This window comes from Nilaparvata lugens, chromosome 8, assembly GCF_014356525.2.
Source record: "Nilaparvata lugens isolate BPH chromosome 8, ASM1435652v1, whole genome shotgun sequence".
Taxonomy (NCBI): Eukaryota; Metazoa; Arthropoda; class Insecta; order Hemiptera; family Delphacidae; genus Nilaparvata; species Nilaparvata lugens.
The window spans coordinates 31,541,173-31,567,588 of record NC_052511.1 but is presented as its reverse complement, the minus strand read 5'-3'; the positions used below and the strand labels follow the sequence as shown (position 1 = coordinate 31,567,588).

Genomic DNA, 26,416 nt, shown 5'->3' with positions numbered 1-26,416 from the left:
CTAAAAAGTTAAGGCTATACAGAACTTTCTACTCTGTCTAAAATAATTTACATGTTTTATTACCGTAAACTAAATGAATCATGTTTGTGGAATGATCCGTTTCAAGAAATTAATATGAACGTATCCTGGACAGTGTGATATTTTATAAATATTCAGAAGTGGGGTTTATTACGATTTATTACTGTAAAAATATCTACTACATCAGTGAAAAGTCCGAAAACGGCTTAATATCTCATACACAGAGGTAATTTGACGGTGGGTGTGATTAGGGATCCTACTAAAATTGTAAATACTACTTTACCATGACTTAAATCTGGTCCACCATCTTGGATCCGCCATTTTGAATGCAACTTTATTTTTTCAAATAGGAAGGGTGTCATGCGATCAGAGAGTATAGAATGTACATTCTACATTCTATCCTCACTGCAAGCGATACATGATTTCGATACGGAATTTCAAGAAAAAAATGAATGGTGACACCGCATATCGATACCTGAAACCGTTTCGAAGATTTCCACATTATTAATCAATACTAAAGAATAATAATTTTGAATAATACTGAATATTAATTTCTGTTATAAAATAATTTGAGACCATGGTTTGGTCGGCATAAGAGGCGACTCAAATGTACAGCAATGCAAAACTTATCGGATGTCTGTTATTTCTTACAGCAACTCGACTATAGTTTGGTAGACCTTGTATTAGTAGTGTGGGGATAAGTTTAGTGACATGTTCAGAACTTGGGCAATTTTGAGCAAACTCATTTCTCGACTGGGTGACTTCCAAGAAGTCCTATTGACTCTATCAAGATTCACAGAGTGGGCGGTGAACTTTGGTCTTATTCAAAGGGAATAGGGTTCGTAAGCTTTTTATCCTCTCAATTAAGTTTGAACAAGTGCATAAAAGTTGGAAAGTTCATGAATTATTAAGAGATTTGATATCTCAAATTCAAAAATGTATTTGAAGCCTTGGAAAATTAATCTTATGAAAGCCTTGAAGCAAATCTCGTGGATTGGGTACAAAATTCAAATTTATCGGTAAATATTATAGATATAGGGTAAATTTCAATGGAATTTTCTGCAAAAATTCAAAATAATGAAAGTGACACATGATCTAGCTACATTTGTAGCTAGACTGTCATATAAATTAGAATTTGATCAGTTTTGGGCTTAAGCCTGTGGTACTTTCTGCAACTGTGTTATGTTAAATGATTCAATAAATAAATGAAATTCCTTGATATTTTTCATTTTCTTGAAGGATTAAGGTGAATAGTTTCAAAACTAAACGATTCTATTCTTAAACGATTTATATACTTTAAATATTTAAATACATGAATATTTACAGATTTACCACTTGAATGTAGAATGTTTGAATACATCTTAATTTGTTAAAATTCCATCTTTTTCAGAAATGTTATTGTTTACTTGACTAGTACTTGTGGAGCGTTAAATTTTCTTGCACTGTGAATTTATTTAGTGAAATGAAGCATTGCTTTATTATAAAATTATTATTCGTGACATTTCACGGGTATGATTCTATTGTTGGCTGATTTTGTTCACTGACACCATAACCTTGAGTGCGAGTGCGCTCACTAAGCAGAAACATAATAGTCATCTTGTGCCCTACGCGGAAGTCATTTTTCAATTATTTTTGATGGAGAACGGCAATGAACTTCTTCTCCCCCATCTCCTCGTTTTCTTCATTATTTTTGTTGAATGTTCTAATCTTCGTATATTTTCCAGTTCTCTTAGTTTGTTTTTTACCAAAAACGTTTCAAAAGTCAATGTATTATGTCTATAACCTGTAATTCTTTGGAATATTTTCTAATTAATATTTTTCTTTTCCAGGTAAATTCCCTGTTTCTAGAAGTGATGATGAGAAGTTACTCGTAAGTAATTAAATCGCAATAATTGAATAAAGAGTTCCAGCTCTATTATGATATTCATTCTTAAGTAAGGAATTTGAAAACTATTTCATCTCAGTATGTTTTTGATGTTAATTCACATTGATATAGAAAACAGTAACTTGGTTTGATTGAACTCTATTTCAAGATTTCCAACGAATCCAGAATGTTTTTTACGTTGAATGATTTATAACTATTGATTTTTGTAGGTTATTTAATTGCATGTTTAGTCACTTTACAAATTATGGTAGTTTTCCAAGCACCATCTCATTTTTAATTCCAAATGAGTACCTATCTTTAGTTTAATCTATCTATCCTATCTTTAGAGTAATCAGGACAATTAAATATCATTTTTATAATAGCCAATTCATGCTTTTCAACTGTAGAATGTGTAATATTGGGATAATACATTAATCACAAGTATATTGACGATAGTTTTAATGAATAGCTCACATAAATATTATCAACATCTATCAGCTAGTATGAACGGTTTGAACCCCAAACTTTGATTTGTCATTCAACGATTTCCATCTGCAAGATGCATATTAATTTTCTGTAGTTTCAAGAGTCGTTTGAAGTGCATGATTGATTGATCAGCTACTGTATTATGTTGTACTTGAAACTTGTCCGGTACAAGCTTCTTCAACTGTCTCATTCCACACTGCACTTGCTCCTTGTTCAAGCATCGAGCAAACGTTACCTGATGACTTGTCATTCGTTTAAAGTGGTATCGTTTGAAGTTTTTTTGTTTGAAGTGAGCTGAGTTGTCTGTAGCGATTTACTGTTGATGCTCACTCCAGATAAGTTCAACGACTTCAAAAAGGTCAGATCAGTTGATGTTAATTCCCCTTGCTCGCCACTCTGCTCCCTGACCGTGTGTACTGTATTTTAAAATCGTACTGGTTGCCTATCATCTTCTCTTTTAATCGTCTTCTTATCCGTCTTTTCTTTCTTGGTCTACATCTCTTCATGCGTCTTGTTTCCCTGCTCTTATACCTTTTCTTCGTTCTGTGCTCCTTCTGTTCGTCTTTTTTCAATTCCTTTTTCTGTCTTGTTCTCCTTCGTCTCTTCCGTTCCTCCTTCTCGTCCTTCGTCTCCTCCATCTTCTCATTTATCGTTTTTATCTTCTACTCCGCCAATTTCTACATCTTATTCTTCTTCATTTTCTTTTAATTGGTCTTCTCCATCTTCTACTTTCTTTTATCCATGTCTCTTCCTTTGTCTTCACCATCTTCCCCTGCCTCTCTCTACGCCACCTTCTCTTTCTTTGTTTTATTCTCCATCTTCTCTGAGATTCGTCTTTCACGGCTTCTCTTATTTTCGTCTTCTGCTTCTTCTCCCCCTTCCCTCGTCTCCTGTTTCTTCTCTCTATTCTTCTTCTTTAACTTGTCTTCCTTTCGACTTTTACTGCTTTTACTCTTGCTCCATCTTCTCATTTTCCATTTTTTCCTTCCACTCCCTGTTCTCTTCTTCAATCTTATGCTGTTTCTTCTCTTCTCTGTTTCTTCTTCTTCGTCTTTTCCTTACCTTTTTCTACTTCTTTGTCTTTTCTCCCTCTTCTCTGCCGTTGTCCTTATCTCCCTTCTGTCTTTCTCGGTTTCTTCATGTTCCCTCGTCTTCCTCATTCCCATTCTCTTCTCCTCTTCCTTCGTCTCTTGTTCCTCTCTTCCTTATTTCATCTTCAACTTTGTCACCTTCTTCTTTTTGTGAGGTTTGTAACTGTCAGTCAAGTGATGCGTGCGATCGTCAACCTATTTTCTTGTCGTCTGCTTCCAGGATTTATCTTCAGTGTAATGAGTGAATTGATAAGGAAGAGGGGGGGGGGGGGAAGCGGCACCGAGATCTAACTGTAAATCAGCAGCGCTCTGCAAAAGGCTGAGAAACAAAACTCCGGTGATCTGCAAGTACTTCCAATTATGTCAAGTTCACTACTTGGGAAATGGGAGTGAAAGAGACGTTTTCAATTGTTTTTTTCAGAGTTGCTTGATACAACAGCAAAGCAGTTATTAGTCTGGAGTCAATCACTGTAATCTAGTCCCATGAAGTAGTTATGCTTAAGAATAGGCGATGATTTCGACGGCTAAACTAGTATATCCTGCGAATGATGCCCACATGAGCTTTTGCTTGTGCATGGGCAATGAGAAGTGCGAGGGTGAATTTTGAGACGATCAAACGTCCATGCCTATTCGATGGGATTCGAACCCGCGACCAGGTAGCACTAGCAGACTGAAGGGTGCAACGCCTTAGTCAACTCAGCTATCTGGCCGGCTAAACTATTAACATGGACTAGACTTACCAAATAACTATCTTGAGGTGAGTACAGATTTACGCGCCGCGAACACGCGAATTTCACTTTTCATCAGCTGATTATATCTGTATTTGTACAGAAACGGTAAGATACAGTTATAAAAAGCTTGGCATCAGCTGATAAAAAGTGAATTGCTCGTGTTCGCGGCGCGTAAATCTGTACGCACCTATAGAATCCAAATAGACCTACCAAATAACAAAAGTGAGCTCTTAAATCTAGTGATAACTGTAGATAACAAGACTATATATTTTCTTATCTGAACTAATAACTAATTTCAACAAATGTGGAAAATCCAGGTGCACCCTACACAATCGATAAATGCGGCAGTAGAAAAGTATTTAAAAGTCATTATTTCATTCTACAACTTGCCAGTTTGTTGAGGTGAAATTGTTAGGCATGTTACGAGAATTTCAAAATGAAATATTCCCTACATAATTTACTAGAATTGAATTTTGAGTATTCTCCTGTTGTATTGAACGTATTTTTCAATTCAACCTTTCAGCTCAACCTTTTATCAATTGTCCTCAACCTTGCAATAATAAAAAGATGTAAATTGATATTAATCAATAACTTGAGAATTAAAGTTGAATGAAAAATCTCCATAATCTTAAAATTGAAATTTGATATAAAATACAGTATGCATAAAAATTCAAGTAAGTTGAAAAATATCCAACAAATTGTCGATAATAATGCAATTTATTCATAACTAGTAGTTCTGTGAACAGTAGACCTCACGCAGTATTCTCATCCACAAGTACCTGATTGAAACCAAAGACCTTAAAGAGATATAGACCCACAATGCCTATGCCTTCCCAATGATAGCTCTTACTTGAAATTGAAGGCCGCCATTGGGGTATTTTAGCACGATATTTATATATTATTTATTTGTAATACTATAGATCACAAAGGCATTGGTGGCATTGGTATGTAATAATCTTATGGGTTTCCCCCTCAATGACGGATTTCAATTCCAAGTACGACACTAGCGCTGCATGTGAGTCTATGCGTCTTTAAGGTCTTTGATTGAAACTATAGACCTTATGGAAATACATCAATAGACTGGCTTCTCCACACATCTGTGTGATCACTTGCCAGCTGATTTTTGATGAATAATTCTATAGTCTGATTTTTACTCCAATATTGGCGTATGTAGGAGGCTCCTTTTTCCTTCTATATTATCCTTGAAATGCAAAATTTCCAAAAACCTTGTATATACGTCGACGCGCAATTAAAAAAGGAACATAACTGTCAAATTTCATGAATTCTATTGCCGCGTTTCGCCGTAAATGCGCAACATATAAACATTTAAACATTAAGAGAAATGCCAAACCGTCGACTTGAATCTTGGACCTCACTTCGCTCGGTCAATCACATTATATTATAATGTATGTAAATATATCGATACTAGAAAGTACAAAAAGAAAACTTGCTTGTTTGTATAAAGATTAACCATTTCTGCTCCATAATTGGCATAACTGACTGTAATTCTATTCAAGTCGATGCTTCTTCATCTTCAGCTCGAGTAGTTAACCTTCAATTGAATATGACGTCCACGTATTCAAATATCCATGAATAATTCTCTCGTAGTATGATATTATTGGAATCTTATTAGTTCGAGTGTCTCAATTTTTTTGTCTTCAAAATGAAAACTATAATTCACTCATCTTTGAATGTTCAAAATTGGACGTATTGGAAAAGTTTTCGGTGTGCGTTTTAAAATGTCTAGGATTTTAAATTTACTATAAAATATTACTGTATCAAAATTAAATGAAGACGACGTGCTATTGCCACAACCACTGATTCATTTAAACAATTTGAGATACTAGTTTTGGTTGTTACACCGGTATCAATCTCCAGTAAACTCCTGCACCAACTCCGCGGGAGATTGTTAATGGTTAAACAACCGAAACTAGTACATATATCTCAAATTGTTTCAATAAATCAGAATTAATCAATCAGTGGTTGTTACAATATCAAGTAGTTTTCATTCAATATGGATATCCACTACAACTTCACTTCCATAACAACACAGAAAGTTAGAAAATATCAAGTTTTCTATAAATGCTTCGATTAATTTAAAATCATCTGGGAATACTCAATTTCAACCAAAGATTTGATATTTTGATAAATTATTTGATATTATGATATACCTTTGATATTTTTATGATTTCAACATCCTGACTGGATCAATGGATGACCTCTCCTCTATGATCTTATTACTTCCACACACTGTTGTACCACTTTTTTACGCAGAAATACAAATTGCAGGAAGTGTAATATCAATTTCAACCGCAAAGGAACAAGTTGGCGGTGTGTCAGTCACATCTCAACCGCTACGTTATTCGTTTTTCCATTTTTTTGAAAAGAAAACCTATTTTTTCAATCACCCGAGTTCAGTGACCATTTCAATTGGAACTGTGGTTGGCATCCAGCAACTTCTTCACGGTTCTCAACTGTCTGAATGCATTTAAGATGGAAAGAACAAAAATCTGGTCCCAAATGTGTTTTTAGCACAGCATCAGTGAATCGTGTCGGGTCTCTTGTAGTTTCCTTGTTAAAAAATATCCATTCGTGAAAAATTGTATAATCGCTGGAAAAATAAACATTCCCTGGTCTTATATAATACTCGTGTAATCAAAGCATGTTTTGCAGAAAACTCCTACAGAATCTACATGACTAATTTTACAAAAAAATATGGTAACGGTTTGCGTTGATGTAGAACTAGAGGTTTATTTTGAGTTTGTTGACATGCAGCACGTTAGGCTTTTTGTGTAATTTTTTGTATTTCATGTTGATGACATGATGTAATTCAGAACATCTTCTAATGCATTAGTACAAGAAAAATACTAGCGCACCAGTGCCAATTCGTTTTAGTTCGGTCTTAGTACGTTTGGGTTCAAGTATGTGGAATGAATTGTTTCAAAAGTAAATCATTGCACTACGATTAATATATTTGTCTTTTTACTTTTAATATTTTATACCCTTCATTTTTCAATAAATAATTTGATGGATGTATAGAAACGAATGAATAATCCTACTTGTCTGTTATAAGGAAGAAACATATAACACTGATGGAATTTTTACTCGTAATAGTTGTAATTAACAATTATTTCAAACAAAATTAAATTAATTTAGTGGATTTGATGAACAAGAAGAATTAATTCAGCTTGGTTTGTACATAGAGAAACAATAGCATATTTAAGTTTCTTTATGGTTTCGCTATTGTATACTCTATGGTTTGGGTTTCTATGGAATGTTTATTTCCATCCCAATCAATTATCAAAAACATTTTATCGTTTTGATATAGTTAGATCTATTTTTTGTGGTCCATTTCTGATTTTCTTTTAGTTCACAAAACCTCTGTGCCAAAATTTGTGAAGCATTGTAAGTAATTTATGTGTTTTGATTCTTAACCTTGGATATGATAACCGCAACTTGACTGACGGATACAAATGAATACTTCATTGTTGATTCTACGTTTCATTCATAAATATTCAGGGCCATTCACATTCAGAGAAAGTCGAAACGGGGCTAAGAGGTTGGACTTGGAAACGATTGTCGTCAATGTAAATGAGTAGTACTAGTTTTTTAAGGTTGATGGTACAGGAAGAGAAGGTTGTTGACTTGTCGGAAAAACTCTGCTCTGCGCGACAAACGTTGACCAGTGAGCACTGAGTAGTGAGTGAGCAGTGGCCGTGACAGTAAAAATAGGAAACGTTGAACCCAGCTGACTCATGCTGGGTCACAGCCCGAAGAAGATTTAAATTTGTGACTTATCATGCATATTAATGAAAGTTTTCCTGCGTTATCACTGTCTATATTGCCATCATGCGGCGAAACTGCATAAAATGATACGCTCGTGTGCTGGGTAATAAATTTCGTGTTCGGAAATGATAATGCATGTAGAGAGGTTGAGTGTCTACCACTCTTACGCGTGGTTTATCTGTTAAGAGATATATATATATTAAATATATATATATTAAAGCGAAATGGCACTCACTCACTCGCAGAACTAAAAATCTCGCTTCGCTTGACATATCCGTTTAGTCAGACGTTTAGTCTGGACCCCCGACTGGATCGTCCTAACATATGATAAAAATGCTCTAATGTAAATGTAAATGCTCATGAAAAAATGCAGGCGAGCGAAGCGAGCTTGCTGATCTCATTCTTGGACGACCCAGTCGGGGGTCCAGGCTAGACGGATATGGCGAGCGAAGCTGACGGCTAGTATATGATATATTCACATAATATTCGAAGTTCAATGTCGATTTCGTGTATTCTATTGTCAGACAAGAGTTAATTGACTTTTTACTGTGATGACTTTTCTGTCATAAATAATCTCATATTTGTTTGGGAACTCGTTATGATTCACTGTTCAGTGTTGTAGTTGAAAAATATATTGTATAAAAAATTGAGTGCATCATTCAAATAAATTTTTTGAAAAAAGTGATGCGTTGATAAATTGAATTTTTTTCCAACTCCAATACACTTACGAAGCCAATACAGCTCCATGTAGCTGAAACCATAGAGAAAAGATAACAAGAAAATATATCCTATGGTATTTATTAATCTTTTTTATTCACAATCACAAATCATAATTAAAATATGATTGGGAGAAGACAACAGGCATAGCCCAAAACTGTCTTCTCCCAAATTTTTACAAATAAAAGTTTCAAAAAAGAATGAGGTTAGATTTCACTTTTCACTTCAAAAAGTCAAAACTAATTAACAACAAAAATATTTCACTGAAATCTCTACAAATTGAAAATTTGTATTGGTCGTTTATATTCCAAATTTTAATCCGGTTTTTTGGTAGCTCTTGCCGATTACTGTTGTTTACTGTCTATTATTACTGTGTTGTTGGGGTGACAATGTAAGAACGGCCTAGTATGAAAGACTACTAGCGTCACATAGCTTCACGAAAAATAACTACTAGGACTATCGGCTTGAGTTGACAGTGAAATTTACATCATAAACACCCTATACCATCCCTATACAGTATCTTCTTATTTATTTATTTATTTTCAAGGGCAACTGTTCACGAGTATTTCAAGCCCAGGTGATAATGATGAGGGGATGAATGACAATGCCACACAAACTATGCCATCTTTTCTCTATGTTGAAACGGAATAAACCATAAACTTCCGCAGAAATTAGAATTTATTAACCAATTCATCACAGCTAAATCATTGATGAACGTTATAAATGAAGTATGTTATTTCTGTTGAATGGTTTTCATCACTCTGAGGGTCATCAAAATCTTACAGCTCAAACCATTCATTATCACGAGTGGTTCTGGACTGACTTGCATGCTTTTTATTAAGTTAGAGTTTCAATATTGAGCCTCAACTCATCTCTCTATTGCGGTAAACTCTCCATGAGCGTTGTCAATTAAGTATGTTATTGTAATTGACTGGTATTCAGTTAATCATCTATCATTCTGAGGGTCATCAGGATAACTGTCTACTAAGACTAAACGCTAACTATTATTTCCAGTGGTTCTACATTGACTTGAAAGCTTTTTATCAAGCTTCAATTAATACTCAACAAATTTCTCTCATTTATATTGCGGCTCAACTCTCATGAGCTTTGTCAGTAAAGTATGTTGCAGTGATTGACTGGTGTTCAGTTAATCATCTGTCATACTGAGGGTTATCACGATAACTAACTGTTATTTGAAGTTGTGGGCTGATTTTCAAACGAGAATCTATCAAACTAGTGGTTTAAATGTCAAAATACTTCATTCCCCAAGTCCAAATACTCCCAATGTTCTGTGATGATGAATGAAAACTTCTGTTTATTTTGAAAGAACACCATTGAATAGAATAGTGCCCAAAAACACTGCGATTTGTTTGTTCAATCTTGACATCTGATGAGTCCCAGTGCTGTTTTTTGAAAGAAATTTATTGAAAAGTACAACACCTTTTTGAGTGATATGCAAGACATAGACTATCTTGAGTCCAGCGCTGCTATTACATTACGCTTGCTAGTACAGCAAAGTACTCAAAGAAGAGTACAACACTATAACGATTTGCATGACCAATCTTGCAATGTGATGAGCCTCAGTGCTGTTTTTTGAAAGCAATTCACTGACAAGTACAACAACACCTTAGCGATTTGCTTGACCAATCTTGCGATCGGATGATTCTTTTTGAAAGGACTTCATTGAGTAATAAAAATAGTGTGAATTCTTGGTTCCTGGCGAAGTAGTAGTAGTAGGAGATGAGCTTGACTGACCGTGCGCATCTGAATTTATTCTGGAAGTTTGTGTGCATTGAGCGAGCGGCTGATGCTCCAAGTGCAAGGGCGATTGACGGACCAAGGACCTTCCTTCCTTTCTTTCTCTCTCTCTCTCTCTCTCTCTCTCTCTCTCTCTCTCTCTCTCTTGTTATCACCGGTGCTTCTTCAAACCCCCTCAGCCACTTCCGGTGCGTTGACATGGTTCTTCCGGTTGAGGTAAACAATACGACATACGATGCTCCAGTGCACTCCAGACACTTGGGATATTGTTTTCAAACTGCAGGAAATTGGCAATCCCTTCATATGTGAAGGTTATCGCGATGCAAAAATCATTGATATCAGGATTCTTAAAATCTTGTCGAATTTATTAATTGTATTTGTATCCTTGAAGAACACCGTTGCAAATTATTGATTTCAAGATTTTGAAAATCTTGTTCATTGATGTTTATGGTTTTGTGTACAGTTTCAAGAATCTTGTCAACTTTATTCATTGTGTTTGTGTTTAGTGTAGGCTATCCTTGAGTTTAGTGTTTTAGGTTTTGTCAGGAAATGATTCTGTTTGAAGCTCGGAAAATTTGTCAGGAAATGGGAAATGTTCTAAATCTGAATCCTTGAGATCATTGTGGAAATTCCTGTGGTTTGTATCTCCATTCATGCCAGCTTTATGAAGGTCGCCAAACATCAATTCAATTGATTGTCGATTTTATTTCGAAACTAGGGCTCGACCAATTTCTGTGTATGCTCAATTTAACAGCACGATTCACTATCACTATTACTTGACCTATGAGTACGGCTATCAGTTACACTGCTGGAAACCTTTTATTCAGGAATTAACTCAAAGTTATTTATATGAACCACCGGAGATCATTTCATAGTATGCCTGTGGCTTGTTCCATTGACCAGCCGCCATGGCGAATCTCCAATATATGAAGGACGAAAAACTCAATTGATATTTTTATTTGAAACTAGAACTTGACGAATCATTGCACCATTGGCTGATTTGCATGTTTCTGATTTCAACATGTGGTTGAATATCATTTTTTGAGCGTGTGACACTGAAAACCAACAATACTTGACGCTCAGAAATTCAATAATTATGAATTTTGTCTTTATTATTGCCAATGAGATGATTTAAAAATATAATTTTCAGCTATTGTTTTGATTCCACAGCATTGAAGTTGATTCGCACGTTGTCACATCGAGAACTATATAGTCTGTTCTCTTCTTTTAAGGATTATCTGGAGGATCCTTGAGTGAATTAGTTGATTTTAGTAGGCTATATTTATATTTGTATTAATTTGACAACGTTCAACCGTGTGCTTGTGTTGAATGAATTGAATATAATTATATATATATATATTATAATTATATATATATATATATATATATTATATATATATATATCTTGTTTCTTGGTTATTGCGCCAAGAATTCTTATAATCAGTCTTTTGAAAACATTTTGTTAACTGCGTTTATAATGTACAATACGTCCACTAGGTTATGCAACACTTTTTTAATCCTTTATTTTGTAAGAAATGATTCGATCTTTAAATTAGATACTGTCTCTAAAACGTGAATCTCACTATAGTGATTTGACAAGACAAATCTAGTATACACAAGTTGAAAAAGTTGGTTGAAACAAAGAAATTCAAGTCCACTTTAGTCAGTTGCTGTAGAAACATTCGTCGAAAATTAGTTGGCCATCACGCTAGCCTCAGCTAACTAGCCTGAAGGCAACTATTCAACCTTCAATAAATGCTAGGCTAGCCTTGTAAAGCAGTGAATTACCGGACGCGTTTGTTCTCCAGTTGAATCTAAGTACATTTAAAAGTATACCATTCGTAATTAAACCACAAAAATTCCTGTTTAATGATGATTGATATTGGAACAGTATTACTCGTATCTTGTATAAGGTATTTTTTTAGATAATAAAGTATTAGATCATCTTTATCGAAAAATTGAAACTCTCCTCAGTTGAGTTGGCATTGTAAAGTCAAGTTCAATCATACTACTGTATACTAAACCACATAAAATGTCCCTCTTCTGTTTATAATTATGAAACTAAATTTAAGAAGGATGAATAAATTTATAATGAACTCTATCCTAGTCAACTTGCGTAGGATCTCACTCTTTCAAAGGGCTTGGTATTTTAATATTAAACAAAGGTTCAAGATAGCAGTCACGTTCAATCGTATTATCATAGAATAATGAAGCCAAGTCTACTATTCAGTACTTAGTAGTATTATACGTTCTATATGTATTCTTGTTGTGATAGACCTGCATCTACTCTGGAATCTCCCTTGAAGTCATATCTGAAAAACGAAAATTTGGAAAAATGCTTGAAACTATACTAAAATTTCTTATTTAATTGACCAACTTAAACTATAATATAATTGAACTCTATGTTCAAACTTTAATTTTGTAACAAATTTACTGTTGTTACAAGAAATGACACGTGTTACTACAATAAGGAAGTTAAAATACTAGAATGTATGTCGTTTTTTATAACTCTGATATAGTACAAATAATATTTTTGGTAGAAATATGATACCATTTTAGATCTAGTATTCACTATCTATGGTATAGCAGGAGAAACTCTAGTTTTAATTTCAGTTTTTTCTTTTAGAATTAGACTATTTCTAATTTAGAGGTCAATAGACCTATCTCAAAATCAATTGCGATTGAAATTCGACCGATGATTATTCCATCAAACCAATACATGAATGTAGAATGGGAAGTTCGATCAAATTGATGTAATCATGCAGAGAAAGCGAAAACTGGAATATGGTTCTAATTTATGAAATTACTAAAATTGCTTTCACCCGAGGCTAGAGAGGACCGGCACACCCTAACTTTGTACTGCAAGGAAATAACTGTTATTCTCATCATAGTTCTAACTCTCCATTACTCACAGAAATAACAATAAATTTCATAAAAATAATCGCTCAAGTAATTTCTGAGCAAAGACTTTCTTCAAAGTGAAAGGAATTGCGAGTTGATTGGGAGTCGGTCAAATTCAATCATCTCAATTACCGTAATCCCGGTTTCTATTTTAGTGCTCGATGAATGAGGTGCATAAATGGCTTGTTCAACATTAGGCGGATCAGTTTTCCAAGTTATAAAACATAAATTAGTATTGGTAGTAATTTATTGAGTATGGTCAGGTAACTTGGTTTACTGTTATAATTGCTCTGAATCTCTTTAGAATACAGTACTATCAGTAGTATCACATGAAATAAAAACGAAATTCGAAATTAATTGATTCCATTGCAATAAAATTTATAATTTGTACTCTGGTATACCGTACATCGATCATCATTAAAATTATTAGGCCTACAATATTTTCAATGTTGAACATTAGCCCTATTTACAATATTCTAGTTCATTTTGGACAGTCTGAACTCAAAATAATTTCATTAAGTCATTTAGTAAGCTTATACAGTATTTGAAGCTTATTTCAATGTAGAGTTGATGTAAAAGCTATTGATTTTCATTACATATATACTGATTTTTGAAACTTGTGTTTCCTACATTCATTTTTTCTATTATAAATTTTGAACTGATTAGATTTGGATGTTGATGCAGATTGATTTTCGTTTCCAAGGAAAAACACTGATGATTAAAAAAATTCTGTCCTAGATCAGTTTTCTTCCTGGTATAGGATTTACTACAAGTACAGTATTTGGTTGTAGTGCAGTAGTAATGGCTGTGGTATTGAAGTAGTTGAATTCAGATTAGTAATGTTATACTCTTGTAATATATACTAAGCTGTCCCTGATCGATAACAACATACCTATTGATAAAATAGGAAACAATTGATAAAATACCTATAAATTACAATTCATGGTAGCGAATTGAATATTTGTTGTTCAGTGGAAATGCTTTCGCAGTGGAATCCTCTGTCAGAAAGTATGGAATCGTTCATCTTCTCTCAACAATTTGCTAAAAATCGGTACCGGTATTTGCTAAAACAACTACTTTCTCTATTATTTATTCCTTGAAATTTCTGTCGATTTACGCTTGAGAAAATGGCTGCAATCTTTATTATTAACAAGTTTAAATAGAAGACTAGTTTTTCCTGTTAGAGATATTTTTGTGGAGGATAAAATGAGTTTCTCTCGATCTCGAAAAAAGTGTTGGATTTTTTAATCACCTTCAGAGCTCATCTCTCTTCGTTCGACACGATATTGAGTTCTGTGTTGAACAAAATGCAGTGGAACATTATTCTTACTTGTAGTAAATGGAGGTAATATTGTAGAATTCCATATTCTAAACACGTGACTTCCAAGTCAATAAACAGATACATTTCTTGAAAGGTCAAGAGATGAGATAGACTAAAATTAACTCTTCGATTACATCTTAGTATTAGCTTATCACCTAAATGGAAAGATAGGTTCTTGTTTTAATTAACTGACTCAGGCTGTTATCATTATCAATGTTATTAATATTCGAGTCCACTTGTGTTTAAACAAAATTAATTCTAGCTTTAGGCTCAAAAGGATAAGGATAAGTATCGTGAGAAAGAACTCTCAGAGCAATAACCTCAAAAACTGACAACTCTATCGTACAAAGTACAAATTAATGTAAATTCCATTACATATGAACCATAAAATATATCATAAGAACTTGAACGAACAGAGATTAGAAATATCTATGGAGAAACACTGAAATACTTGTATAGCATTGATTTTTTACAGAAACTTTTGAATGAAGTAAGTTTTGTAAATTGTTATGTAAAACGCCACTTTTCATTATAAAAAATAATTATTTTGAAATTATTCCAACTTATTTCGTTGGTTTCCCTTCCCAGCAAAGATAACGTCAGCATAAGAAGGTCAACAGTTTATTCTTTATTGATTCATACAATAAGTACATTATCAAAATGATTGGGAGAGAAAAGATATGGTTTGTATCAGCAAGACGCCAAACTCCTTGGATTTGTGTCGTTAAACTTTTGGTAAGTACATAGTTTTTGATAAGAGGAAAGTACGGAGTTATACCATGAGAAGAACTATGGGTAGTACGTGGTATTATGAGTAGTTCTATGAATAGAGATCTCTTCATCCAAACGTGTTCCATAAATTCATATTTTATGAAGATTATATCCGGATTGAATTACAGTTATTCCTCCATTATAATTCCAACCAAGTGGCTGCTGTCTACGCTAGTTTTACGGGAAGATTCAAAATTGTTTCTAAACAGTTGAAACGAATCATTTGTGATCTCATTCCTGTGCATAATTACCGCAGAAAGTAATTTCTCTCCAGTTGCGGTCCTTTATCTTACTTTTGTACGGTGAGATTCACTTTAAACTGTCAGCATACCTTGTAAATAACATCAATGCTTCTCATTCAACCAATGCTGACAGTCTGTAGTGAATCCGACTAAAGGACTAATAGCCAGTTTTGTGCTGTGATGCCAGTGAAATTCACTCAAGACAGCATTGGATCAATGGGAAGCTTTGGTGTTATACATATATAATGATGACAGTTCCAAGTGGTTTTCAGTGGAGGGGTTTCTCCATGGCTGTTGGCGGGAAGCTGATGCACTAACTGGGTTAAATGGCTCCAACCCAGTTTCCACAGAGCAAATTATAAATTATCCACCTCTCATGTTCGAGCTCCTCTCGCATTGAGTTATGTTATAAACTTGTACTGCTGGTCTTTTTGAGGAGAGGTCAATTTGGAAAGTCAATTAAGTGGAGTCATCTTCTTCTGCTGCAATTCACCTTACGGTCAGGTTGCCGTTTCATTCATTTTGCTTTGTTGTTTTGGAGCGGAATGCAGTCTAAAAGAGGTGAATCAGGAAACTATTCCAGCTAATTCTACTTTTTATCCTACATTTCTTGTTAAATCTTTCCAAATTTATTACTTGACTGCGTTTTAATTGTTATTTTTCTTCCTGTCAATTGTTTGAGTCCCGATTCTCTTTGTACGTAATTTTACTACAATCATTAAAAATAGAGAAAATAGTAATCGTTGCTCTAATCTCAATTCTAGCTGAGCAGTCAAGCCATTTCGCACATTCACTGCAGTTATTCTAGACAGGTGAAAATTTTTTGTAAAAAACCTTTTCAATTCAAGATCTGATTTAATTTTGAGTAAAGCAGGAAATCTTAACTGTAGATATTCAAAAATGTTGTGTAGAAACGATAAATATTTTGTTAAACACTATATACCAAATTAAATTGATGGTTAAAATCATATTATACTGTGTTGAATAGGGAATTCAAAAATCCAAATTGATGCAAATAGTAAATTCTTTGGAATTTTGAATCGAAAAAGTAAAAAATATTCATAAATATAGAAATTTAAGTATCAAAATGAAATTCTGTTCAATTTAAATTGCTCTTAATTCATTTTTACGTTCAATTGAAATCAAAATTAAAATTAATATAACTCTCGTCCACTGATTCAACAACAAATACCTTAGTTCTGGTTCTTCAGTCAATCGACTAAAATTGAAAGTTATCAGATTAGGTAGTATGTAATTGTGATTTTTACCAATTCAGTGCACATAACAAGCAATTAGTGCTTTGATAGTGCTGAGCATTACGTAGACTACGTTGTTTGTAGCTGACCAGTTGAAAGTGAAACCAAACCAAGCTATCTGTCAGAAAATGCATTAGTCACGGAATTAGCTTTTACCAATTTCTTTCAAGTGACCTGTCAGACTAGCTTCGGACTATGCTATGCTTTATTTATCATACTGTTGAGTCTTGACTGTACTGTATACTGTACTGTTACTATATACTATGTTTGAGAATCGTGTATTCTTTGATGAACTTTCTCGTTATCGTCTCTTCGTTTTCGTATTTTGTATTCTTTGTAAATTTATTTTGTGGAATTCATTTCATTAGAAAGTATAATGTGAACTTTTCGATTGACTCGGTAATCAAATTGCTTCCAGTATCACTTGTGTATAGCTTCCAACAAGATTCACGGCAAATTTGAACTGGGGGAAAAAATATTCAATAGTTCTTTGTGCCAAAACAATTTGATATTTGAATATTCAATGAGTAATTTTCAAGCACTTAGTACAATGTCATTGTCTATCATCTCTCTGAAAGGTCAAGGTTCCAAATTGAAAGCGTGTGCTTTCTTCTTCCTTAATTAAATAAATCGTCATCGCTAGCGAAATCATAATTCACTTTCGAAATTGAATTCATTAATCCTATTACATCATTAGACAGCTAATTTTCTATTTACTTTGTCTTTTTATGGAAAGCGTCATAAATGACTTTGCCTGTCTTTTTTTAATCAATTGGGTTATGACCTCCTTTAATATTTCGTTCATTGTATTTTTGTATTGTTTCACTATTTTTATAATTGTTGAATAAAAACTAAAAAGTTTGAAGAGAAACTGACATAATTTTTTTTGGGATTGTTGTAGAACAGTTTTGGGAATGAATATGTTGTGACTTTCTTCAAGTACAATTAATGTGCTAGGTGAAATAAATTAAAAAATATTGTGAAAATCCTTTTCATGAGTTTTCTGAATCTTCAAGTTGTGCTTTTCCATTGAAACTATGGAAGTCATTTCATGACTATGGAAAAGTGTTCATGTTTGATCTAATTCTTCAAATATTGTGAATATGTTCTCCAGAATTTGTGTTTGTTGAGCATGGAAAGAATGTACTGTGAACCGAGATTGGAGGGCATTGTCGAGTACCCAGAGGGCCCAGAGTACGTTCTGATGGGCGGCCTCTTTTCAATGAAACCTAAATTCTGTGCCCTACCTATTCATGCTCTAGACCTGAAAGTAGAGACTAAACTTTTAGCACTATACTATAAGGCATATCTGGGTTTTGTCTTTGTTATCAAGATCTATAGTTTGAGATCGTGAAATGTTTCCTACTGTACAATACTTATTTATTGATTCTATCCTTTAAAATATTCTTGGAAATCACCTGAACAATTTTTTAGTGAATGTGATCAGTAAAAATTGGTAATAATCAACGCAATAAATAATAAATAAGTACGGTACTACTACGGTATATGACTAGTGTACAGCAATTGTTCATTCTTCATTTACGTAATATTGCTTGTTTAATGTATTTAATGTTAATTGTTTATTATAATAGTTGAACTGTATATATAAAAGTTTGATGCCTTCTGATAGCTCATTGGTTACCTACTCATATCTTCACAAATTGTATTTTGTGGACGTAGAATAAATTTGATTTGAGGGTTTTTTCTCTCCTTGTTGACATTTGCCAATTAGAAAGGCGGGATTGGACAATGTACAAATAAACCGGTCTCTGATATCTATGCCAGAACTTGAATCAGAGTTCATTGTAAAAGGTCTTCTAGTAAAATTGCGTGATACTTGGTGCTTGTTACTGGCCATTTAACAGCTTAGGAAACCAGTTGTAACTATTGTTGCTTCAATCGACGTAGGGTTTGTTCAGAAAGCTACGGTTTTTTTTCTATTTGGCATTCGTAGAACGTCAAATCATGATTGTATCTCGATCTTCGTGAAGCACTTTCAAGATCATTACCGATTTTAGTGTAAAAATTCAATTACATAATTGAAAATGAGATTGTTATGGGGAAACATTTTCCTCTTGAAGACAATCTGAAATAAATAAATTAAAGAGATTTTTAAATAGTATAAAATCAACAAATGTATTTAAACATTTCACGTGTTTCATCTACAAGAAGAGGTTCATGATGAAATGTTTTAAGATGCAGAACTCAACCTTAACAAATGTTCAGATTACATATTCTAATTCATTTATTGATTCAATAACCATTTACACAGTTCATCAAACCGATTGGGGGAGGACCAACATACACAGCCAGCCCAAAACAGTCCCTCCCCCGAATTTCAATCCTACCAGAAAGTAGGTTTTATTTCTCCCAATATTTATAATGTGTCCAATTTTCAGTGAATGACATGAATAAAATAGCAGGTACTATTCTGAATTCTAATTCTATTTATAAGAAGTAACAAAAATAATGAATTAATGGAAAAATAAATATACAAAACTCATAGGCTACTCCACCCCCCCACAGCCTAAGCCTCGGGTTGTTTGTTTCCTTTACCTTGTATTTATTGATTATTGTGTCAGCTTCTATTGGATCTATTATTGAAATTGAAATTGATTTATTTTTTCTTCTTTTACAAAATACAATATAAATATATACAATATTATTGTGAAGAAGGCTCCTCATATGGGCATATTATGCTTGATATTTTGTTGTTTTCTTTTCATTTATTTGTTGTTGTCACACATATTTATGTAAGTGTTTTTCTGTAAGTATTGGGAATAAATCTAGGCTACTCCATCCACAGGCTAAGCATCGGGATGTCTTTCTTTAGTTTCCTTTACTTTGTATTTATTGATTATTGTGTCAGAGTCTATTGATTGTTGATCACCTATTGTGCTTTATATTTTGTCGTTTTCTTTTCATTCATTTGTTGTTGTCACACATATTTATGTAAGTGTTTTTCTGTAAGTATTGTGAATAAAATTTGATTGATTTAAAAATGAGCTTTGTGAATGAAATAAATTCAACTAACATAATTATTCTGTTTTGTCTACAGGTTTCATCTACGTGAACTCTGCCAACCAGCTGAAGGTGGCGGACGTACAGACAGAGTGGCGCGCATTCGCGTCGCACTATGGTGTGATGTTGGCGGTGCTGGGTGCGGCCTGCCTCTTCATCGTGGTCATGCCCATAGCGGGGCTGCTCTTCTGTTGCTGCCGCTGTGCGGGCAGGTGCGGTGCTCGCACCCAGCCCTTTGACAAGCGCTACGACCCCTGCAAGCGACACACCATCGGGTTCCTGCTGTCCGGCGTCACTATACTTATCATGTGAGTGATAAATCGAGATCTTACATTAATATAATTCATCGCGAAAAGATAGCATACCCGGCGCCTCCACCAAATATGTAAGCAATTTGAGACGCCTCTAACAAAATATGTAATCTAATGTGCCTTCACCAAATATGTGATGGTGGGAAAAGAACTACTATAATTTAATTGATAAAAAGAAAAGAAAAACTAACCAGGTTTTAGTTGGGTGTAATGATGAAATGAAATATGAACAATTTACTATATAATTTATGAAAAATATATCATATATTTACATTTAACACAATCAAAATTTACTGGTTCAAAAAAAAAGAAATAATTTTTCTTAATGATATGAAATTTACTATAACAAAATATCAAGATTTCTGATTATAATAATCAGAAAATAATTTAAGGGCTACTCGCTTGCTGATCTGTGGTCGTTCAGGTTTTTGAAAATAAAAACAAATTATTATTTTAAATTATAGGTCTGGAAATTGTCCCTAGGCCTGATCCTCGAAGGTCCGGTTAAACCACTCCCGACTTTAAATAAATAAATATATAAAAAAAACTTCTGTCAGCTGATTGAATTAAAAGCACCAGCTTTCCCTACAAGATTCAAATCCGGAAAACACAATTATGCAGGTTTAAAATGCCCGAACTGTGACAGCCTATAATTGAATTCTCAAGACAGAATCCTTCAGGTAAGCAATGCCCTAACTCAACAACTATACTTCACAAACGGTTTAAAGAATACGGGCCTCGAAAGAAAAATTCAAAATCTATTTATGTGAAAAAAACAAGCAGCGTTGATTCACAGACCAAAAGTCGACTCACTTTTGTTTGTATAGCATGGAGCTAAAAACCATAATATTGCCTTCACGAAACGTGATAAAACACATGTTTCATCTTTGCACATTGGAGATCTTCTCGCTTTATCAATTACATTTAATAATTAAATCCGCGACTAGATTTCCAACTCACAAAATAATATTTCAATAAAATTGAATGGGTTTTGATGTAATGTATGACAGCTTGTAATAGCAGCTCCTCAATAGACAGATCTTCAACCATCACTGAGCTCTACAAACCTGAAAGTGGAGAGGAGGTGGATGAATGTGAGGAATAAGTTGTATTCCAAGCATCAAAAATAGCCATCCAAAAGTAGAACCATAGAGAAAAGATAGCATAGAAAGATATGTTCCAAATTGTTCGAGATATGTTCCAAATTTCCCAGTTAACTCAAGCCTGTAGTCCTAGTATATTATGTTTCGTGAAGCTGTGTGACAATGGTACTCTCATACTGTGCCGTTCTTACATTCTCACCCGGCCAAAACAGTAATAATAGACCGTAGTCTACAGTAATCGGCTTATGTTAACAAAAAATCGGCTTGAAATTTGGAACATGAACGACCTATACCACGGGATATTCACAGATCTTTCTCTATGACCTCTCCACATAAGCTTTTTGACTGTGTGTGTCATGGAAAGTGCGTGGGTGATTTGACGGAATTACATTTTTCAAAAAAACACAAAAATAACAATTAAATACTTATTGTATTAGGATTACAATAGGATGTTTCTATTACAAGGTACATAATGATAAATATAATAATGGTATTCTAAAATGATAATAACAATGCTGTCAAAATGATACTCTACTAATAGTTTATATTATAAATAAATACGAGTAATGGAGTAGTTGATGGAAAAATAATACCTGAATAGGGGTTGAACCTTTGTGTAGGTAAATTTGATGATTTGACGTCTATGCCACCGGAAGGATTCAAACCAACTAACCAGGCAGTCCCATCAGACTAGAGTTTCTAAGCACCAGACCACTAGACTCTAGACCAACCCGGCTGGTAAATGAATGAAGAATTAATGTAAAAGAGCAATTGCTTTCTCAAATTTGAAATTTCCCGTAAAAAAATGTTTAAACGTGAAATAGGTAGTACATTTCTGCTTTGAAAATTGAAAAAAAGTAAAAGTAATTGTCCTGATGAATTAAGTTTCCATTCCAATGTCAGAAATTCATTACAACGTCGTTATAATTATAGAATGTGAATTTATGTCTAATAAGGGCGCTATGTGTTACAAAAGGTCAAAAGATCAAGCTAACTGCTACCAATCACTCTTGAAAATAACAGTGAAAATTGAAAAATTAACTTCCTATTTGGCTATATTCTGTTGTAAAACTGATTCCATTATCTTGTATTTTCCAGGTTTGGTGTTGTATGTGCATTCGTAACCAATGAATACTTGGAGGAAGGTGCTCAGAACTTACCAGAGAACATTCGGACCTCTTTGAGAGATACGGAGTTGTATCTCAACAACACCAAATTGGTGAGCTCTTCTGCCATTTTTCATAAACTTATTACAGTATCTCCAATTAATACATGAACACTGATAAAATTATAAAGTCAAGTTGAAGTTCAGCACTGGTTAATTAGTAGTAGTAGTTCTTAATATGTAGTTTTTGTTTGAATCATTCCTTGAATAATGTGACCTGTAACCACTTGAGACATGAGCTGAACTATCTTCTGATCTATACTAAGATCTGCTATTTATAATTCAGATTTTACTATAATAATAGTAAATATATAATTTCTATAATAATAGCTATATATAATTTCAGATCTATACTAATAATGTGCACTTCAATGTACATTAATATCGATGATGAACCACAAACTTCATTTATAAGTTATAACGTTCATGTATATTGTTTATAATATTCAATAATTAGATTAAATTATACTGTAAAATTTCTGCTAATTCAAATTATGGCTAACTGGGAGCTCATGTTATGAACTGCTGATCGTAACAGTTCATAAGCTACTTCTTAACTGCTGGTTACATTAATGAATTGTTTTAATGTATCAAGATGTAAAAATTTCTTCTTCCAACAATAATTATTATTCTGATAATGGTTGTTTCTTCATCTTTATTGACGATTTTCCTCCGTCATTGTGCTCACAAATATTATCTGTTCAAACATATTCGTCATACCCTTTTTGGAAAGTTATTCATTTGTTGTCCACCATCAATATTATCATCCTTTCAATTTTTTTTACAGGAGGTCAACAACCTATTGATCACAAATTTCGGTGAATTGAATACAACACTCAATAGAATTTTACATGGTAAGTTCTGATCATTTCCCTATATTTAAAGTGCTGTAGTTCATTGATATTCTCAAAAATTCAATAGAAAGTAACTATTCCATCACATATCTGAAATTAAATTTCAACTGTTAGTTGTTCACTAAAGATAAAGCCATTTTGTTTACGATTCTATTATGTAACAATGTTGATTAAATGAAAATTAGTTTTGTTGGTCCACTGACTTTGTTTTATGACTCATTTTCAGTTGAAACAAATAATGCAACTAAACCATTGAGTTTTTATTATCTCGAACAATATTTTGCAGCGTAATTAGCTATCTCATTGCTTGAATCGCTATAATTATTAATTTATAATAATTTACTCACCCATTGTTTTGGAGATTGTTGCAAAAATGTAGTTATCACTTATTAATTAAACAGTCATTATTATAAGAAATTGGTCGATAACGTTTCAAGAATCACGTTTTTCCTTACAGTTCCAGAGTATTCGATCAAGGGGCATAGATTCATTGAGAATAATTATTAAGTATTATTCTCTTGTATTCTTTCGTAAATTGATTTATATAACTTTTCTAATTATATTGAATCTACTATATTATCACATTTTGAATTCTCTTTGGATGCTATCAGAGATAAGGGAAGTACTAACTTCTCTCTGATGCTATTAATCATGTGATGAAGTTTGAAGTTTAAATGAATAATCCAGAATGTTGGGTTTTCTTATTTTAATCTTATCTGATTGTGGAGTGTGTTTTCTTGAAAATTGTAATTGATTTGTTTAAAAATTATAACACTTTACTAACTCTTTAGGAGGTCATTTTATACCAATTTCAAATCTTGACACGAGACTTGAATGTAAAATCTTCAGAAACAATATAAGAAAAGTATAATTCCGATAGTTTAAATATAATTGTATCCATATCTTTATAGATATTCTTTCTAGGATATTGAATAAGAAATATCCCCCCTCCCCAATAATTTCGATTAGATTTTAATAGTATCAGATAATTATTAAAGTATTCACTTTCTATGTTAGTGAAATATTGTTGGGTAATTTTAGTAGAGATTATTTCTTGCATAATTAATCCATTTCCATAACTTATAAATGTGGTTGTGTTTGCACAGAGAGCGGCCAAATAGTGAAGGAGAAGTTGGGCGAAATTTCGAAAGCGGAAGTTTTAACAAATCTGACATCAATCGTGGTTGGTCTGAGTGCCATCAGGAATGATCTGTACAACATAGACTCTCTCACCAGGCAACTGCAGGAGAAGGCCATGGAACTTGAGCAAGGTAACATTCATTTCATCAAATTTCTTCACAGAGCTATTTAAAAAACATTTTTGAAAACATGTTGTTCCAATGTCATTTGTTTGTTTAGTAAATAATTTTCTTCCACAACTATAATCATTAACCTTTTCTCATCGAGTAATATTAATGGAATGTAATCTTTCCAAATTAGACCTCTCCTGTCCTCTCAAGGGTTGTTTTCATTGAATGTTACTCCTCAAGCTGCGTATATACTTGAGTGCCACCAATACGAAAATTTTGCTTTTCATCAGCTGATGCTATGCTTATTATATCTGTATTTATAAAGAAACAGTATACTGTAATACATAAAGCATCAGCTGATGAAAAGCGAAATGCGCATGTTCGTGGCGCATAAAGTGTGTATGCACCTTTACAAGAAATCAGTATCTCCTCCATTTGGCAGTTCATGTTGAGGAGAAAAAAGTACTGTATATTCACTATTGCATCACATCGCCTATTGAACTCTACTGCTATTCAATCATATTGTACTGATGAAATGATTTAAATTTATTGGAAATAAATCAATATTTTCCAAAGCATGTGGGATATTTTTAATTTTTTGGTTCAAGCATGAATACTATCTTCAATATAGTGATCATATTCAATATCATATTCTCACTTATACTTTACTTAGCCTCAGATTACCTAATAATTTTACTTCCATAATATTATAGCTATAAAATAACAGGAATTAATAAATTTACTATGTTTTAAATGTGTTTAGATGTTTTTTTTATAATGAACCAAGCACAATTATTATCAACTATTGATACTATAAATTTTCTTTCTTTATTTTTCTAGCATTGAGTGAAACTCGTCAAAGATTGGTTGAGAAGCTTTTGGAGTGTCTCAACCAGCGGCCCTGTATTGAGTTTGTCAGGACCTACAATATCACTTATCTCTCCTTGGAAGCTAATTTCACTCAGGTGAGCTTCAAAACATGTTTTGCATATTTAAAATAATAAAATCTAACATTGCAGTATTTTACTCAGTAGTTCAAACTTTAATACATTAGTCAGATATTATGAATACAGTATCAAGTATAAACAGATAAATCTCAGTAGTTCAAACTTTAATACATTATTCACATAATATGAATACAGTATCAAGTATGAACAGATAAATCTGTCACATATCAGCAAAATGTATAGGTATTGGTACTAGAATACAATTTAGAGTTCCATACCATTAAAATGAAGTAATCCCATTCAATCCTCGCCAATAACTTTAAACGAGAAGTTGGCAACTCGATAGTACGGATTACCAGGATAGGCTCGATAGTACGAATTGGTAGTGTGTTCTCGGCTTCCAATATAAAATCACGCTACTTGAAGCTAGAACAATACATGTTGGTTCCCCAACAACATGAAATAGAATGCTTCTCTCAACGCAAAACTACGACTTTCAAATAATGAGGTTTTCTACCTATAATTTATTGTAATGTGCCTTATGAGTTACATTTTTCGAATTCTGATATATTTATTAAGATTCAAAGTCTCTCTGATATGTATATTGTTATTCAAATGAACTGGTTAAAATAATTATTAGTTTTGTTTCCAGATTATTGTAAAATCGGATCGATTTGGAAAATTCAAATGCTTTTTCAAAGAATATTGAAGTTGGAAGTCAATTCTATAAATACTTAGTATTATTACATCACTTATTAAGATCTCTTAATCACTAAACGCATTTATATTGACTATTGAATGATTTGTTCTTGTTATTATTTCT

General features: G+C 33.2%; 1 protein-coding gene across 2 annotated transcripts in view; it reads left to right on the top strand.

The window, feature by feature from the left end:
• LOC111051874 (prominin-like protein) overlaps positions 1 to 26,416 on the top strand; it is a 78,042-nt gene that overhangs the window by 29,996 nt on the left and 21,630 nt on the right. For both annotated transcript variants that reach the window (XM_039434523.1, XM_039434522.1), the window contains exons 2-6: positions 20,001 to 20,271; positions 22,476 to 22,596; positions 23,330 to 23,396; positions 24,503 to 24,667; positions 25,487 to 25,611. In XM_039434523.1, coding sequence (XP_039290457.1) covers positions 20,001 to 20,271; positions 22,476 to 22,596; positions 23,330 to 23,396; positions 24,503 to 24,667; positions 25,487 to 25,611 — 749 coding nt within the window. The remainder of the gene's footprint in view (positions 1 to 20,000; positions 20,272 to 22,475; positions 22,597 to 23,329; positions 23,397 to 24,502; positions 24,668 to 25,486; positions 25,612 to 26,416) is intronic.